General features: G+C 39.7%; 2 gene segments (V, D, J or C); both read right to left on the bottom strand.

The window, feature by feature from the left end:
• Positions 1-5,182: 5,182 nt before the first annotated feature.
• On the bottom strand, positions 5,183-7,736 carry LOC137131196 (immunoglobulin kappa variable 3-15-like). The segment is given in 2 exon segments: positions 5,183-7,453; positions 7,670-7,736. Coding segments are annotated over 2 exon segments (360 nt in total).
• Positions 7,737-16,149: 8,413 nt separating this feature from the next.
• Positions 16,150-18,434, bottom strand: LOC137102334 (immunoglobulin kappa variable 6D-21-like). The segment is given in 2 exon segments: positions 16,150-16,454; positions 18,344-18,434. Coding segments are annotated over 2 exon segments (396 nt in total).
• Between the last annotated feature and the right edge of the window lie 708 nt (positions 18,435-19,142).

Here is a 19,142-nt window from a genome sequence, read left to right as displayed (position 1 = left end):
ACCCTGATCAACACTGGTCTCTTAACAGCTGGGAGACAGAGGCAGGACACATATGCAAACACACACAGTCACTCAGCTGGAACTGTCCTCAGTGGATCAGGGGGTTTCCCATCAGTGCAGCAGTGCTTTCAACCAAAAGCAAAGTTTCCACCTCAGTCCTTTCTGTAAGACTCTCTCCAGGCCTTTAATGTGGATCCTTTAGGAGTTTTTAACTGACTTACACACGTCTCTTATTTCACACTTTATGTTCTGGGTATAAATTCTTCAAGTGTGTTTTCAGTGTCTTTTACTTTCTTTGCCTTTGAGACAAACACCACCAGTTACATGAAACTGTGAAAGAAGAGCAAACAAGTTAAAGCACAGAGGTCAGAGGACGTCACACTACACAACAAGTAGATGGACAATGTGGACACATAGTTTTGTTTACAGCTGTTTCAAATGATCTTTGAATCTGTTTATATTTTACTTTTCCAGTCAAATATTAGAGAAAATGTGTGATTGTACAGTTTGTTACGGTGATTTTTAGTTATTTATATTAACAAATGAAGTCACTGATCTTTGACTTTTTATGATCCAAACTGATTCTGAATTTAGTTCATATGTTAACAAAGATGAAGTTTTGTAGGATTTCAGGGATGTGATGTTTATCTTTGGACTGTCTTCACTCATCAAGGGTTCTGATGCTGATCTTTGTCTTCATGGTTTTGTTCAGTTATATTTAGCTGAAAACATTTGAAGCTGAGACACTTAAACAGCTTTTTTGGCTTTTTGAGAATATAGAATTATGATGAATTTTTTTGTTTGAATAGACAGCTAGAAGCTGTGATTGAGAAATTTTGCAAAATTGTGTGTGTGTGTGTGTGTGTGTGTGTGTGTGTGTGTTCAGTGAATTGCATCAGTCCCTACAGGGTGGAGTCATCAAGATTTAATAATTATAGAATATTATAAAATATTATCAAGTAACAAGGTCATAAATGAGTCTTTGTAAAGATGTTACACACTGATGTTCAGCATAACAGATACAGTGAATGATCTCGATTTTAACCATCAGCTGGTGTTTGTGTACATTCAGTGAACTGTATCAGTCTCTGCAGTAGCTTCCAGCTGCAGCATCAGTTCAGTTTCTGTTCAGTCTGACTGAGGGAGGTTTTTGTACGATGCTTTTTCACTGTGTGAACACATACTGACTGTTGATGCTGTGAGCACTCTGACAGTAGTAAACTGCTGCATCTTCAGTCTGGACTCCACTGATGGTCAGAGTGAAGTCAGAGTTTGATCCACTGCCTGAAAAACGATCTGGAATCCCTGATGCTCGATTGGTGGCATCATAAATGAGGAGCTTAGGACGTTCTCCATCTTTCTGTTGGTACCAGGCTAAAAGCTGATAGTTGCTCCAAACATGAACATTCTGACTGGTTTTACATGTGATGGTTGTGGTTCCTCCCAGAGCAGAGCTCACTGCTCCAGGCTGAGTCACTGTGACCTGACCTCTGGACTCTGAGGACACAGAGACAAAAACAGAAAGCAGCATCATGGTTTTGTGGGCTTCATTTCAGAGGGACGGATGTTGATAGAGGAGAGGAGTTGGATTCTCTGGACTTTACCTGGGAAGCAGCAGCAGAGGAGAGTCCAGATGAGGACGGAGATCAGAGTCATGTTTTTGATGAGGAGGATTTCTGTGTCTTCTGTTGTCATGAAGGACAGCTGTCAGTCATCCAGTGTTCAACTCTCAGGACTATAAACTCTCCCAGAGCACTGGAGCATGGTGCTGCTGATGCAAAGTGGCTCTATGGAAATGATCACACTGACTCCAACAGGGACTTGGATCAATCTGATCAGGCTGATTATCAATGGTTCAGTTTGTTTGTAACTTTTTTCTACACATTCAGTTGAAAATATTTTCTTTTGTATTCAAATATATAAACAGGGATTAGTTTGGAAATTAATATATTGTATATTTAAAGGTAAAATACAGGAAATTCAGGAAAACATTCAGGAAATTAGTGACATTATGTTTATGGCCAAGTTTACAGCAACTGACTTTTATTTTACACTTTTTTTGTTGTTGATTGTTGTTCATTTGATTCATATTCAGTCATGTCTCTCTACATTTAGATGTTTTAAAATCATGACTCTGGCTTTTTCTCACTGATACATTAAGTTTACTTTGGAGTCAGTTCTACATAAACTGTATTTAATTGTATTTAATTATTGTACATTGCTGTAACATTTAGCTGATATTTATTTTTAAGACTGTTGCAGTGATTGTTTAGTTTATCACACTGTAACATTTTTCTTAAATTTTTCTCTTTGTTACACTGAAATTTCAACAATTTATTAAAAGTATGTTTCCCAAAATAAGTGTGTGACATTTGGTTTTTTATTATCTACATTTTTCCTATAGATTTTTATTTATCGCACATGGTGCTGCATTCATCCATCAATCCATTAGTTAGACCCAGTGATTTGATGTTTTTTCTTCTTTTTTAAAGCTAACAATAAGTAATTTGCAGGATTAAATGGTGACACATCTGTGGAACAAAATGAGAGTTTTGACATTTTATCTTTAGTCCTGAAACCGTCTGTTTTCATGGTTCATCAGTGATGCCAATCTGTTGCTATAGTTACTAAGGTTAAAGCGGAAGTGAAAATCTTCAGAGCATTTTCATCTCAACCTGCAGCGTTTCTACACTTTGTTCTCTTTCTGTGCAGTGGGTCGAGTCCTTCCCACCCTGACTGGGCCAGTGAAGAGCAGCATCAGCTGGGAGGAGAGCAGGAGCACAGTGGTGCTGGAGATGGACGGCCTCTGCAGATGGAGCAGCACCCTGAGGCTCCCTGCAGACCAGTGGGGGAAGGTGGACTCTGAAACCAGAGTCTGGGAGCCCTGTCTGGCCTCACAAGTCAGAGACACTGAGGAGAGACCAGTGTTTCCAGTTCTGACCTGACTTACTAGGACTCTGCTACTGCTTTCACTTTGCTGTCTCTCTGTGTTTTTCTGTCCTTTACTATTAAATTGCATTTAACAACATAATAACATTTTATGCTTTTATTGTTTCAAACTATAAAAATAATTACATTTATATTAGGGTCCTTCTGGACATGAGAAATTTATCTATAAATAATTGAACCTGTGATAAAAACCTGCTTCATTACACTAATAAATTTGTTTTGGTGAAAAATATTGTTAAAAGTTTTAAGGAAATTTTAAGTTATGTCTCTTAACAAATTGTGACAGTGGTGGAAAAACTAGTGGTTTTAGAAATTTACACAAACTGTTATGCACCTTTTTAAATCTGAGGATTTTTTTTTTGCATTACAATTTTGAATCAAGATAATTCTCAGCTTGTCAGTGTCTAGTTATTATAACATCTATTCTCATATTTTACATTTTTAGTCAATTTTACTCAGTTGTCAACAATATGCACTTCTTACTAGTTTTCATCAAGTTAGAATTAAGTGCAGGGTGAACAAACCCCTTTACTTATTGTTTTTGAGTGAAGTTAAAGCAACACAATCAAGTAGAAGAAAATTCATGAACCCAGTGCAGTTGACCACTGACCCTTTTCTGTCCTTGGAGAACCGTCTGCTGGATGTGCATTTTTTTTGTGGAACAGTTCTCGTTAAACCTGATTGTTTTCACCTGTGCCCCCATGTTCTTTTACCCAGCTCTCCACACGGTTCCCTGCCAGATCGTCTCTCCTTCCTCCTCCGTGAACAGCTATGCTTTTGGACATTCTCCTTCCATGCCCTACCTGGTCCTCGTGTTTGGACTCTCTTCCCTTATGTTTTGGTCGGAGCTTTGCTTTCCTGTTTGTGTCAGTGTTTTGTTTTTGTATTTTGGTAAATAGTCGCTTATATAGCGCTTTTATCCAAAGCGCTTTACAATGTTCACACACCGATGGTGGTTTCTGCCATGCAAGGTGCTCACCTGACCCACCGGGAGCAACTTGGGCTTCAGTGTCTTGCCCAACTGAGCTACAGTCACCCGCCCGTCTTTTGTTATCCTCGCTTGTTTGGCTCTGGTTTTATGTTTGATTAGTCATTTGTCTCCTTCAGTCTGTCTGCGCTTTATGTTTAGTTTGTTCGTGTCTGCTTCCCCTTAGTTACTAAGTCAGTTCCCTTGCTTCCCCAGCACACTTGTAATTTTGTTAATCCTCCCTTCTAAGTGTGTTTAAGTTCATGTTCTGTTTTACTTTGTTTTGATATTACTACATGTGTTTTCCTGCCTTCCTCATGGAGTGATTTTCAGTTGTTTATCTTTGTTAATAAACCCTCTTCACATTTGAAACCTCCCCTTGCCATCTCCTTGTTTCAGGTTGTACTAAAATTAAATATATACTCTAGAAGTGTGACAAGTGCAAGACAGTGCATAGGAAGGTGCGGAAGAGTTCTGTTTTCAGCAGTTTTTTTTTATATTGGGAGTGAGTTTAGTGAGCGTGCAGAGTTTGGTAGCTCGTTCCACCATCATGGGATTATTGAGCTGACAAGTTTTGCTTGATGCCTTCTGTGTCATGCTGGGACCACCAGATGTCGTTTGTTGGCAGAGCCCAGCAGACAGGAGACCAGAATAAAAAAGTTGAGGTAAGCAGGAGTCGTTGAGGGGATCACCCTGTAGCCAAGAGACAGAGCTCTGAACCTGATGCGAGCAGCTACAGGAAGCCAGTGTAGAGATCTGAAGAGTGAGGCGAGCTGTCGCATTTTGGATCATTTGCAAAGGTTTGATTGTGGATACTGGTAACCTCATCAACAAAGCATTGCAGTAAACAAGTAGAGAAAAGACCAGCACCTGTACAATGAGTTGGGTTGTATATTCCGTGAGGTAGGGTCGGATATTCCTGATGTTGTAGAGAGTAAATCTGCATGCCGTAGAGACTGGGGAGATGTGGTCCTTAAAGCTCAGTTGGCTGTCAGTAATGATCCCCAGATTTCTGACCATCTTGGTGGGGACAATCACTGTAGATCCAGTGTTGATGCCAATGTTGGTTGTGTTGAAGGTCTGGCTGGGAAGACAAGGACTTTGATCCAGTGGAGTCGTTCGGTGCAAAGGACAGGAAAAGCTGTGTGTCATCAGCATACCAGTGATTAGAAAGACCATGAGTGGATGACACAACCCAGGGATGTAGAATAGACATAAGAAAAAAGAGGACCAAGAACTGAACCCTTGAAGGTTTGTCCCGATAGGTAAGACTGAAGCCAGGCTAGAGCTGATCCAGAGATGCCCAAGTCAGAGAGTGTGGACAAGAGGATCTGATGGTTCACAGTGTCAAAGGCTGAAGATAGATCAAGTAGGATTAAGACACAAGACCGACTGACCTGCGACTTTTGCAGCTCGATGAGATTCTACGACAGTCAGGAGTGCTGTTTCTGTGGAGTGACCTTTTGAAGACAGACTGGTTGACATCAAGGAAGTTGTTCTTGAAAAGAAAGTGTAAGAATTTATTGAAGACTACTCGTTCCATTGTCTTTGCCAGAAATGGAAGAAGAGAGACAGGTCTGTAATTCTCCACAAGGGAGGGATCAAGAGAAGGCTTCTTGAGCAGTGGGGTAATCTGGGCCTGCTTGAATGAGGTCGGAAAAGTGCCTGTTGTGAGAGATGTGTTGATAATTTGTGTAATATCTGGCATTATTGTGGGTGCTACTACTTGAAGGAGAGTGGAAAGGATCAGATCCAGAGAGCCGGTGGTCGGATGGTTAGAGAGGAGGAGGGTGGATACGTCATCCTCAGTCAGAGTTGAAAATGAGGAGAGCAATGCAGTGTTGGAGGAAGTTAGCAGGATGTCATCATCTGGAGGAGAGAACTGTGAGCTGATGGCTGCCACCTTATTATTAAAGAAGCCGGCAAAGTTGTCGGCAGTGAGGGACGTGGATGGAGGAGGTGGAGGTGGGTAGATGTGATTTAAAAGTGAAGAACAGCTTTCTGGTGTCTGAGGTGTTGCTGAGTTTCTCCTGGTAGTATTCAGTCTTTGGATCTTTTTCTCACAGTATCACTGGGCAAACAGATCCTGATACTCTGCAAAAGCAGATGCATTCTTGGATTTAAGCCACTTCCTCTCAGCACACTTGAGCGTGGTGCGTTGCTCACAGATCCAGTCGGTGAGACACGGATTAGAAGCTGAGGGACAAGCAGGTTTCTGTCTCGATGTTTCCACTACATAGTTTGGAACAGATTCAGTATTTGTGTTTTTATTCCCCACCTTCATCATGGAGGTGAACTCAGAGCAATTTTACTAATGTAAAACAGTTTTATTAATGTAAAACTGCTCTGCACATTATGCACATTATGTTTTTTGCATTTAAATTTGATGTGTTTTGAAGGTGACTGAAAAATCATTTAACGTAACCAAAGAAATTTTTAATGCTGATAAATTTGAATCTGATTAAATTCACACGTGATCGTCATTTCTTTGTGACTTATAACGTTTATTACTGGATGAGATTAATTGTGCAGACCAGTGGGGGAGGGTGAACTCTGTGACCTGTGAGGCCAAACGGGGACTCACAGACCTGAGTCTCATAGAGAGAGACCAAGTCTTAATAGTTCCATTAGGTCCAGTCTTACTGAAGTCAACTTGATTACTTGGAAATTATGTACAAAATAAAGCATTAAGTTCATGTTAGAGTGTAGTAAACTCTATAACATTTATATCAGGGTCCTTCTGCACACGACAAATCTATAATTCCCAGATTAAGTGAACCTGTGAACCTGTGACCTGCTTCATTTCACACATCAGTGTTGACTGATTACAACATGTGTTCTTATAAATACAAGATATCTGGATACATGTCACGTGTTCAGGTTCAGAATAAAACTGTCATTGAACTGTGTATGAAACAAGCAAATTAAAAAACGTGATTTTAAATTAAATGAAAATTTCAAAGCAAAAGAAACTAGTTTCATCATAAATTTCTACCTTAATGAATGTATCTACTTTAAATGTAATTAACTTTTAAAATACAAACAACAAAAAGGTAAAATAATCAAAAGAATTATAATTATAGTATACTTCTATGAATTCTATATCACAATAATATGTTACTTAAAATATCAATGTCAGTCAGACTTTGTCAATTTGTTTCTATTTCTCTCTGTCAGCTGCAGACATCAGTTCCTCTTCAGCTCAGGGAGGTTTTTGTACGACGTTGTTTCACTGTGTGAACGGGAAGCTGGAATCCTGCTGACAGTAATAAACTCCTGCATCTTCAGTCTGAACTGAACTGATGGACAGAGTGAAGTCAGTTCCAGAATAACTTCCACTGAAACGATCAGAAACTCCAGACTGACGTGACTGAGCATTGTAGATGAGCAGTTTAGGAGCTTCTCCAGGTTTCTGAAGGTACCACTGCAAATCATTACTAACACTTGAACTGGATTTACATCTGATGGAGACAGACTGTCCTGGAGCAACAGACTGAGATCCAGGAGACTGAGTCAGGGTGATTTGTCCTGATGAACCTGGAAACCGTGAAAAAGAGGAGAAGGGTTATTGAGACAAATCCAGCTTGGACAAAGATGATCAGTATCCAAACAGAAGAGGATCATTTGTTTAACATGGACAATAGATGGAAGAAGGTCAATGCTGCTTGTTTCAGTGTTTCTCCATCAGAGCAGAACATCATTGTGGTGAACCTGGTTTCATCCTGAAGCAAAGTTTTCACAAGAGAGTCTGACCCTGAACAAGGAGCCCCAAGGTGGACAGCAGTAGACTCAGAGACATCATCATTGTGCTGCCGTGGTGTCAGTGGCTCTGAAAGGCCTGGACAGACCCTGATCAACACTGGTCTCTTAACAGCTGGGAGACAGAGGCAGGACACATATGCAAACACACACAGTCACTCAGCTGGAACTGTCCTCTTCACTTTATCATGAAATTCAACAGGAAAAACAAAAATTCCAACAGATGTTTTACTTATTTCATGTTTGGTAAATGTTTGAATTTTATCTATATTACAGTATCACAGTTTGGTGAAAAGTGGATCCAAACAATGTCTAAAAACTTCCTCAATTTTTAATGCGCAGAAGGGTTTTAAGTGTTATTTAATTTCTAATCAGGGAGAAATATTATTAAAATGACAAAGATCAGATAGATAATATATAGAAGGATGTCATCGACATACAAGCTGTAATTGGGAGGTAGATCAATTGTTCATTATTCAGTCAGTAGTTCCAGTTTATTCCGTTCACCACAAACTGTCCTTTCATGCTGAGCCCCAAGTTGACCTGGAGCTTTATATTAAAGATTTATGTAATGGTGAAACGAATGTTTGTAAAACTGTTCTTGTTGCTTTACATTCATATTTATCTTAAGAGACACAGTGAATGATGTGCAGAGACTTTAACCATCAACTGGTGTTTGTGTACATTCAGTGAACTGTATCAGTCTCTGCAGTAGCTTCCAGCTGCAGCATCAGTTCAGTTTCTGTTCAGTCTGACTGAGGGAGGTTTTTGTACGATGCTTTTTCACTGTGTGAACACATACTGACTGTTGATGTAGTGATAACTCTGACAGTAGTAAACTGCTGCATCTTCAGTCTGGACTCCACTGATGGTCAGAGTGAAGTCAGAGTTTGATCCACTGCCTGAAAAACGATCTGGAATCCCTGATGCTCGAGTGGTGGCATCATAAATGAGGAGCTTAGGACGTTCTCCATCTTTCTGTTGGTACCAGGCTAAATCGTTCCCACCATTCACTCTCTGACTGGTTTTACATGTGATGGTTGTGGTTCCTCCCAGAGCAGAGCTCACTGCTCCAGGCTGAGTCACTGTGACCTTACCTCTGGACTCTGAGGACACAGAGACAAAAACAGAAAGCAGCATCATGGTTTTGTGGGCTTCATTTCAGAGGGACGGATGTTGATAGAGGAGAGGAGTTGGATTCTCTGGACTTTACCTGTGAAGCAGCAGCAGAGGAGAGTCCAGATGAGGACGGAGATCAGAGTCATGTTTTTGATGAGGAGGATTTCTGTGTCTTCTGTTGTCATGAAGGACAGCTGTCAGTCATCCAGTGTTCAACTCTCAGGACTATAAACTCTCCCAGAGCACTGGAGCATGGTGCTGCTGATGCAAAGTGGCTCTATGGAAATGATCACACTGACTCCAACAGGGACTTGGGTCAATCTGATCAGGCTGATCATCGGTGGATCAATCAGTTTATAAAAGTATTGATTAGCTTCGTATCTTTTTCATTCAAATTAACATAATTCTAATAAAGACTTAAAGACAGCATAGATTATCAAATATAAAATCTAAACCTTCAGGAAATATGTGACATTATGTTCATGGTTACTTTCACATCAGCTGACAAAATGTGACAATGACTTTCCAGAACTGTTTCAGCATCAAAGAGTCATGTCTCTCTATAGTCTGAGGTTATAATCCAACGTTCAATGCTGGAAACATGCAGAGTGCTGTCAACTGTACTTTTGTCTCCTTAAGCTCTGGAGTTCTACTTATACTGTTTTCTATTTTATATAATAATTGTAGACATTACTGCATCATTTTAGCTGATTTAGTTGTTAATATCATTACAAAAACTGTTTATTTCATCACACTTTCTTTAGACATTTACATTTTTAAGTTCAAACTATTGTTAGACTGACATTTTTAATTTCAGCGATTTATAGATATTAGGTTTCCAAAAATGTTCTGTCCAACTTAATACTCTGGAACTAGTTTTACTTTTTATCTTTAGTCCTGAAACCATCTGTTTTCATGCTTCATCAGTGATGCCTGACTGTCACCATGGCTACTACATTTAAAGAGGAAGTAAAGCACTGAAAATCATTTTCATCTACAGTCATGGCCAAAAATATCAGCACCCTGGCAATTCTGTCAGAATTTGTATGTAGACACACCTGTGGCAAGTAACAGGTGTGGACAACACAGTAATCCACAACAATCAAGTTAAAATGGAGGAAAGTTGACTCAACCTTTGTGTTGTGTGTCACACTGAGCATTAAGAAAAGAAAGAAGTGGAAAGAGGTGGAAAAACATGGACAATCTCAAGGCTAAAAGTCCATCTCCAGAGATTGTGTGTAATATCATCAAGAGGTTTATAGCTCATGGCTCTGTAGCTAACCTCCCTGGACGTGTCACCTCGCACTATCCGTCACCATCTGAATGAAAAGGGACACTATGGTAGGAGACGGAGGAGGAATCCACTGCTGACACAAAGACATAAAAAAGCAAGACTGGAGTTTGACAGAACTTATGTTACGAAACCACAATCCTTCTGGGAGAATGTGGACAGATGAGACAAAAGTAGAGCTTTTTAGTAAAGGACATCAAGACACTGTTTACAGAAAAAGAAATGAGGCCTTCAAAGAAAAGAACACAGTCCCCACAGTCAAACATGGTGGAGGTTCAAAGATGTTTAGTTGCTTTGCTGCCTTGACTGTGTGAATAGTATCATGAAATCTGATGATCACCAAAGAATTTTGGGGCCAGTGTCAGAAGCTGCATCTCCACCAGAGGTCATGGGTCTTCCAGCAGGACAATGACCTGAAACACACTTCAGAAAGCCCCCAGAAATGGTTCCAATGGTGCTGGAGAGTTCTGACATGGCGAGCAATGAGTCCAGATCTGAATCCCATAAAAAACTGTTAGTTTGCTGAGTCTCTTATTCTGGTAATAACATGTGATCATATCATTTACAGTTCACCTGGCAGAAATGGTTTTGCTCATGTTCTAAGCACATTTGTGCAGGTATCTCCCTTTAATCTTATATTACATTAGATACTTCATTCATGGTTCTGTTAGTGTCACTTCTACTGAGCAACTCTGCTTTTTTCACATGAACACACTCTGGAAACCCAGGCTTCACAGAACCAGCTGATAACCAGCTTTGATACTGCTCATCCAGGACAGACATAGTCAGGATCCAGTGACGTTTGTCTGTCTCCTGCTATTCTCCATCTGTCCACCAGATGTCCTCAGACTTCCATCCCTTCAGTCACCTGACTCTCCTCCCAGATCCACCTGTGTCCCCTCCTTCCTACACACCTGTTCCCACTTCCCTCATCAGCTCCTCTGCATAGAAACCAGCCTGGTTTCCACCATCATTTGGTTGAACACGTCATTGTGTTTCTGTTTGTGCTGTGGATTCATGTTCTTACATCCTGACTCATATTTATATCTACATATAGATGTGATCTTTTAAAACGTCTTAAATTCCTCATGTTGATGTATTTTCATCTTCTTATTCCTGTAGCCAATGTTTGTTTTTACTGACTGCAGATTGGAATCAAGAGGGACTAATTATTAGACTGTATTTGGTCATAAATATCACTTTGTTTATGTGGAAACTAATTCACATCTGTTATGACCCAAGTCATTATGTGTGTTATTGTTATGTTGTCTTTTTCTCCTCCTCCTGTGTTTTGTGTGGGTGTGTTTTTATGTGGGTGTGTCTGAGGGGGTGGGGTTGAGCCACAGGTAGTGCATGGGTTCATTCAAACTCAATGTCGCCACCTGATTGGACAGGATGGAGCGTCCTTCTCCATTTATAACCGATGACAGCAGCCCAGCGCCTGACCTCTGCCACTCCCAACCAACCCAGCATTCTGTATGCGACTACTGGACTTACAGGGAGCTTCGCACTTTGTTTTGTGAATTTGGATATTTCTGTAAAAATTGTAAATATAACTTACTGTAAATTATTGAGCACCAAGTAGCCACGGTAGGAGTGAGAAGCCCTTTTTGTTACTACCTTTTCTCCTGTTTTGGGCTAGGAGTTCAGGGTAGGCACCCTGTCATTTGGTTTGTATTTATTTGGTTGTTTAAGTAAGACAGGGATGGTGTTAAGAGTTTTTGTTTGTTGTTTTGGGCATTGCTCACGTCCGAAGTTAATAAAATAGCTACATATTACAACACTTGGTCTGGTTTTGATTGGGAATGAAAGCAGTGGTGGGGCACATCGTGTTATGTCTAGGTTCCCCTAGACCAGGGGCATAACAATAGGCACGCAAAACAACTTAACAACATCATAGTCTTCAACAGACAAACTTGCACACACTTCCTGGGCTTTTCCCACCAATTTTCACTGTAATAGCAAAATCCAAACATCTTTTGGCCACTTTAAAGTTGCTGCACTCAAAAGCATTGAAGTAACAATCTACTTCTGTCTTTCTAAAGGGAGGAACTAAGGCAATGTGTCTACTAACATCTAACTGATCAGAAGTTGTTGTAGAGGGGGACGCACTCTACTGGGAGTAGAGGCCTCAGTGGCCTTCTCTAGCTCCAAAGCCCTTATTCTGAGGTGCATGAGCTCCACCTCACGGGTTTTGGTCTCCAAGTCCACCTCTTTAAGGCGCAGAGCAAGCTTTAGCTCCTCTTTATCCACACCAGCCCGCAACAAGCTTAAGGGGTCGACACACACAGCAGGAGAACGTGTGGGAGCCTTTGCTTCTCCACCCACCGGACTACAGAAGGCTGACTGGGCCATGGCAGCCATCGCTCCCATACCTGCTTGCAACCTTTCAGGTGTCATGACCTTCTGTTGAGGCTTGGGCATAGTGACCACCCCCTCTTCAACTAAGTTCTCTGACAAAATAGCCCTAACCTCTGCCTTCCTTGCATTTAAAGGTACAGGGACATCAAAAAAACTGGCAATTAAAAACAAACCTGCCTTGGTGCATCACTGCAACTTCTCAATGGTTGGGTTTATTGTAAACTCATCCATGTTAAACTCCATACTATAACCCCACACATACAAAAAAACTGCCAACCAAAAGTAAAGACAAAATATATTACCAAACAAAACGCTGAGAGACGATGAGAAGAAAAGGAAAATATCCCGGACGAACCCCCGCTGTATAGGGGGTAGGGGTGCAACATACAAAGATAAATTAGGCTGTTCCCTCTCCGGTCCCCAAACCAAAATCCAGGATCGAGATGTTCCAACAGAATGATATTTATTTTAAACGAAAGAAAGTGTCAAACAAAACATGACACTACAACTCAGGGTGAACCAAGGCCAACATAATAAACAAAATAAGCCATTTCCCACAGAAAGTGCCAGCTAGCCTGATAGAAATAAACAAACCAAAAGACAGTTGCTAACCCTAACTCCCTAATGTGAAAACAATCAAAAGAAAATGGCAGTTCACCCCTACAGATTTAATACTATTTACAAAATATACAATTTATAAACAAAACCACGGCACAAAACCTAACAATTCAAAAATGCTAAATAAGGTTTGGAAGCCAAGAACAGCAAACAGGTGCTGCTGCCAGAAAAAAAAACCCCGCTGGCTGTTGGGAACCGTACTTTTAAGACTCCAGAAAGTGTAGGATGGACCAATCAGCTTCCGGTACTGCCCCCCAATCCGGCCAATCAGGCAGGGCACCTATAAGAACAACAAAATAAAAACAACACATACGGCCAGGACCGTAACAGGAGGAAAAACATCACATATCAGTCTAACATGATCTAAAGCCACTCAAACAAAGCAAAGTTATATATATAAAAACCTTTAATAGAGAATGAAAAAAGTTCAGGAAGAGCAACAAGATGAACAGATGTGCAGTAGATGCTGTGTGGACAGAACAGAGCAACAATGCAGATTTACACCTGTGTCCAATCACTTACCTTCTTCCTGTGACTGAATATCAGTGACATCATCTCTGATATCATCTGTACTCTCGTAGATATCCACCTCTCTTTCCTCCCACTCTCCTCCATCTTCCTCCACCTTTCTGTTGTATCTCACCTTCTTGGACAAATCTAATTTGGTGTAAATATCTGAAGACATCTTGAGACTGAGACTGACGGACAGTAGCTGAACTTCACTGACTGTTACTGTGCTGCAGTAAAACTTTAAAGTCTTCTACTGTAGTATAAACTACTACCTGTGGCAGAGAGAAATGCAGTCACATGATCTACTTTACTGATGCTGCTGTCAGGGTTCAACCTTCTGTCTGGTTCAGGAAGTAACAAGAAAACAAATGTGTTCACACCTTTTCATTTATTTGACTGGTGTATAAAAATACAACAGCAGATTAACAGGAAATAAAAAAACAGGAAGTGTTTCTTTCTTACAGATGAACAGAATCATTTTAATGAAAGAAACATTTAACAATATACAAAGTGTCAGACCATCAGTCTGTCAGTGACTTAACAACATCATAGTGTCACTAATGCAGAGCAGGCTGCAGTGAAAATGGTTGTGATCAGACGATGTTTCTATTGGTGCAACCATCAGTACAAAGTGTGTAAAAGTACAACAGACACATGAAATCTAAAAACTCTGATTGATATAAGATAAAGTAGATGAACTCACTGATGGATCATGAAACTATAGTGGGCACAGGCCCAGAGTCCTGGGGGGTCAGTGTGTGTTAATTTAAATATCTGGTCAAAAATGATCACAAACTGAAACAGAGGAGGATTAATGTGAACAGATCAGCGCCTGACTGAGGGAGGTTTTTGTACGATGCTTTTTCACTGTGTGAACAACCACTGACCTCACCTGGTAAAAGAGGGAACTGCATTACTCTGAGCTGCTTGATCACTGGCTTTAGCCTCATTGATGTTAAATAGGAGCCGAAAAAGGTACCTGCAAGTGAGGAGCAAACAGACCACAGAGGACAGAGAGACACTCCACAACAAAAGCTGATGTTTAAAAAACACATTAAAAACTGATTTAAAGCATTTTGTTTGTTTCTACATTAATAATATGGAAAAATACAGTAAATCACAAAATATTTAACATAAAAAAAAAAAATAAATTTGTCCAAACTTCAGCTGAAAGACTGTGCAAGTGCAAGATTAATGAATTTACAATTATTTTGGCTATTTATTATCTTTTTATTATTTGGGAGTTTTGTGAAAACAACTTTTTTTATTTATAATAATTACAAACAATATAAAATTTTGGTTATTTAAATGATCACATATAGTAAAACTGCTCATCCAGTCTGTAGTTTTCATGTGTGTTGATGGAAAATAAACTCATGTTTCTGTGCTCATAGTTTCATTAGATCCACTCATGATAAACTCCACTTAGTTCAAACTATGAGACCCACATAAACAATGGACCTTACAGGTTCATACATTGTAACTCTTCCACTTTTATTTGGGTTCTCAAGTTGAGAGCTTTGGTCGTTAGTAGAGATGTCAGTTGATTCAATGTTTAAATTGTAATTAATCCGACAAAATTAAATGCAAATGTTTTTAATCAGATTTTACTGTAAAGACACATTTTTCAGGTTTTAATACTCTTATCAACACGTGGACACATGGTACTGATGATACTGACTGAGTGATGCTAAAAAATGACAACTGAATGAAATGTAATAAGGCCTACAGTTGGGTGCCAAAGTTTGCATTCTATTATTTTGAAATGGCAACAAAAAAGTATATTAAAAAATTTATGAAAAATGGAAATTTGTGTTAGTGATATAGTGTCATTTAAAAAAATACTTTTTAAAATAAACTTCTTGACCATTTTGTTGCGTCTGATGGAAAAAGTCCATTTGTAGCAGCTGAATGTACATTATTACTATGTTACTGTAGGTTTAGGTTCAGATTGTGTCTCCTTACATGGGGGATGTAGGGGGATGCAAATGTAACTGTAAACCTATAAACCTGTGTCTGACACACACGTGATAATTCCAACACAAATTTTCATGAAGCTGTGTGTGTGTGTGTGTGTGTGTGTGTGTGTGTGTGTGTGTGTGTGTGTGTGTGTGTGTGTGTGTGTGTGTGTGTATGTGTGTGTGGATATAGTGCTCAGTTATTAGTATTGTGCTGTATATATGTGTATAAATAGACAAGAAGGTCACAGTTCATGGGAACAAAGACTAAACAAGATCATGATTTCTATTTTTTAATATGTTCATTTAAGTGCATTGAATATAAATGATAAACTAAACCTCAAAGGAAAAAGACATTAAAACAGATCTGATATTATTTCAATCAACATTTCATCGTCTCATTGTTTCAGAAAACAGTCAGTACAAGTGACTGTTTAACAGCAGGTTAAACTCAGTTTTTATTTGAAGTAGTTTAATAAATGAAATGTTTCTGTGACTTTGTGCTTTGACTTGTTATGTTCTGTGTTACTGTACAAACCTTTAGTGTTTTAGTTTCATTACAGTTGTTGTCAGATCAGTTCCTCTTCAGCTCAGGGAGGTTTTTGTACGACGTTTTTTCACTGTGTGAACGAGCTGTAACTCTGCTGACAGTAATAAACTCCTGCATCTTCAGTCTGAACTCCACTGATGGACAGAGTGAAGTCAGTTCCAGAATAACTTCCAGTGAAACGATCAGAAACTCCAGACTGACGAGTTGTAGCATATCTCACAAGAAGTCTAGGAGCTTCTCCAGGTTTCTGAAGGTACCAGTGCAGGTTGTTGCTAATACTCTGACTGGATTTACATGTGATGGACACAGACTGTCCTGGAACAACAGACTGAGATCCAGGAGACTGAGTCAGGGTGATTTGTCCTGATGAACCTGGAAGCCATGAAAAAGAGGAGAAGGGTTATTGAGACAAATCCAGCTTGCACAAAGATGATCAGCATCCAAACAAAAGAGGATCATTTGTTTAACATGGACAATAGATGGAAGAAGGTCAATGCTGCTTGTTTCAGTGTTTCTCCATCAGAGCAGAACATCATTGTGCTGAACCTGGTTTCATCCTGAAGCAAAGTTTTCACAAGAGAGTCTCATCCTGAACAAGGAGCCCCAGGGTGGACAGCAGTAGACTCAGAGACATCATCATTGTGCTGCCGGCGTGTCAGTGGCTCTGAAAGGCCTGGACAGACCCTGATCAACACTGGTCTCTTAACAGCTGGGAGACAGAGGCAGGACACATATGCAAACACACACAGTCACTCAGCTGGAACTGTCCTCAGTGGATCAGGGGGTTTCCCATCAGTGCAGCAGTGCTTTCAACCAAAAGCAAAGTTTCCACCTCAGTCCTTTCTGTAAGACTCTCTCCAGGCCTTTAATGTGGATCCTTTAGGAGTTTTTAACTGACTTACACACGTCTCTTATTTCACACTCTAGAAATTCTTCAAGTGTGTTTTCAGTGTCTTTTACTTTCTTTGCCTTTGAGACAAACACCACCAGTTACATGTAACTGTGAAAGAACAGCAAACAAGTTAAAGCACAGAGGTCAGAGGACGTCACACTACACAACAAGTAGATGGACAATGTGGACACATAGTTTTCTTTACAGCTGTTTCCAAATAATCTTTGAATCTGTTTATATTTTAGTTTTCCAGTAAAATATTAGAGAAAATGTGTGATTGTACAGTTTGTTACAGTGATTTTTAGTTATTTATATTAACAAATGAAGTCACTGATCTTTGACTTTTTATGATCCAAACTGATTCTGAATTTAGTTCATATGTTAACAAAGATGAAGTTTTCTAGGATTTCAGGGATGTGATGTTTATCTTTGGACTGTCTTCACTCATCAAGGGTTCTGATGCTGATCTTTGTCTTCATGGTTTTGTTCAGTTATATTTAGCTGAAAACGTTTGAAGCCGAGTCACTAAAACAGCCATTTTGGCTTTTTGAGAATATAGAACAATTAAGATTTTTTTGTTTGAATAGACAGAAGCTGAGATGGAGAAATTATTTAGTGTCTTGCTAAATTGTGTGTGTGTGTGTGTGTGTGTGTCCTTAGTGAATTGCATCAGTCCCTACAGTGTGGAGTCATCAAGATTTAATAATTATAGAATATTATAAAATAATATCAAGTAACAAGGTAATAAATGAGTCTTTGTAAAGATGTTACACACTGATGTTCAGCATAACAGATACAGTGAATCATTTCGATTTTAACCATTAACTGGTGTTTGTGTACATTCAGTGAACTGTATCAGTCTCTGCAGTAGCTTCCAGCTGTAGCATCAGTTCAGTTTCTGTTCAGTCTGACTGAGGGAGGTTTTTGTACGATGCTTTTTCACTGTGTGAACACAGCTTGACTGTTGATGCTGTGATAACTCTGACAGTAGTAAACTGCTGCATCTTCAGTCTGGACTCCACTGATGGTCAGAGTGAAGTCAGAGTTTGATCCACCATCTGTAAAACGACTTGGAGTCCCTGGCACTCGGCTGTTAACATAATAAAAGAGCAGTTTGGGACGTTCTCCATCTTTCTGTTGGTACCAGGCTAAATAGTTCCCATTATACACATTCTGACTGGTTTTACAGTTGATGGTCGTGGTTCCTCCCAGAGCAGAGCTCACTGCTCCAGGCTGAGTCACTGTGACCTGACCTCTGGACTCTGAGGACACAGAGACACAAACAGAAAGCAGCATCATGGTTTTGTGGGCTTCATTTCAGAGGGACGGATGTTGATAGAGGAGAGGAGTTGGATTCTCTGGACTTTACCTGTGAAGCAGCAGCAGAGGAGAGTCCAGATGAGGACGGAGATCAGAGTCATGTTTTTGATGAAGAGGATTCCTGTGTCTTCTGTTGTCATGAAGGACAGCTGTCAGTCATCCAGTGTTCAACTCTCAGGACTATAAACTCTCCCAGAGCACTGGAGCATGGTGCTGCTGATGCAAAGTGGCTCTATGGAAATGATTGAAATGAAAGTTGTGACAAAACCCCTTGAACAAATGTCAGATCTAGTTGCTTGGTTTAGGGGAGCAGTGAAAAAATGTCAGGGGGCATAAGATTACAGTTATACACTTTCGCTTTTGTCTTTAATAGTTTTATTTTTTGCACATTTATTTGTCTATAACTCTGTTTTCCAGAAAAAATTTTAAAGACTGGATTTTGAGATTTTAGTGTAGAAACGTAGATTAATTTGGAGAAAAAAACCAATTAAAGTGGTTCAACATAACATGTTCTTTTTGTACATTCTACCTCATAGTTTTTACCATGTTTAAACAGTAAAGAGATCAAACTTTATGGTGAATTTTTTAAACAGCAAGGGTTTTGGAACAATGTAATTTCTACATTATAAAGACACTTAACTACCTTTTCCTTAGTTAACTTAGTTTTATATACTTGGGCTGTGAGAACTTTAGTAGTTTGGGGTGATTTGGGTCATATGAGGACTCTTTCTGTGCTGATTTACATGAGAGGTTTCTTAATGGGAAGTGAAACAATGTAGGAGTCAGTGACTGGTGGAGCAGGACAGAAGGATGCAGATTCATTTTTTTTTACCACATTTTTAATGTGA

The sequence above is a fragment of the Channa argus genome, chromosome 1 (assembly GCF_033026475.1).
Source record: "Channa argus isolate prfri chromosome 1, Channa argus male v1.0, whole genome shotgun sequence".
Classification (NCBI taxonomy): domain Eukaryota; kingdom Metazoa; phylum Chordata; class Actinopteri; order Anabantiformes; family Channidae; genus Channa; species Channa argus.
Note: the sequence above shows the minus strand (reverse complement) of the source record. Positions and strands in the feature narration are given on the sequence as shown.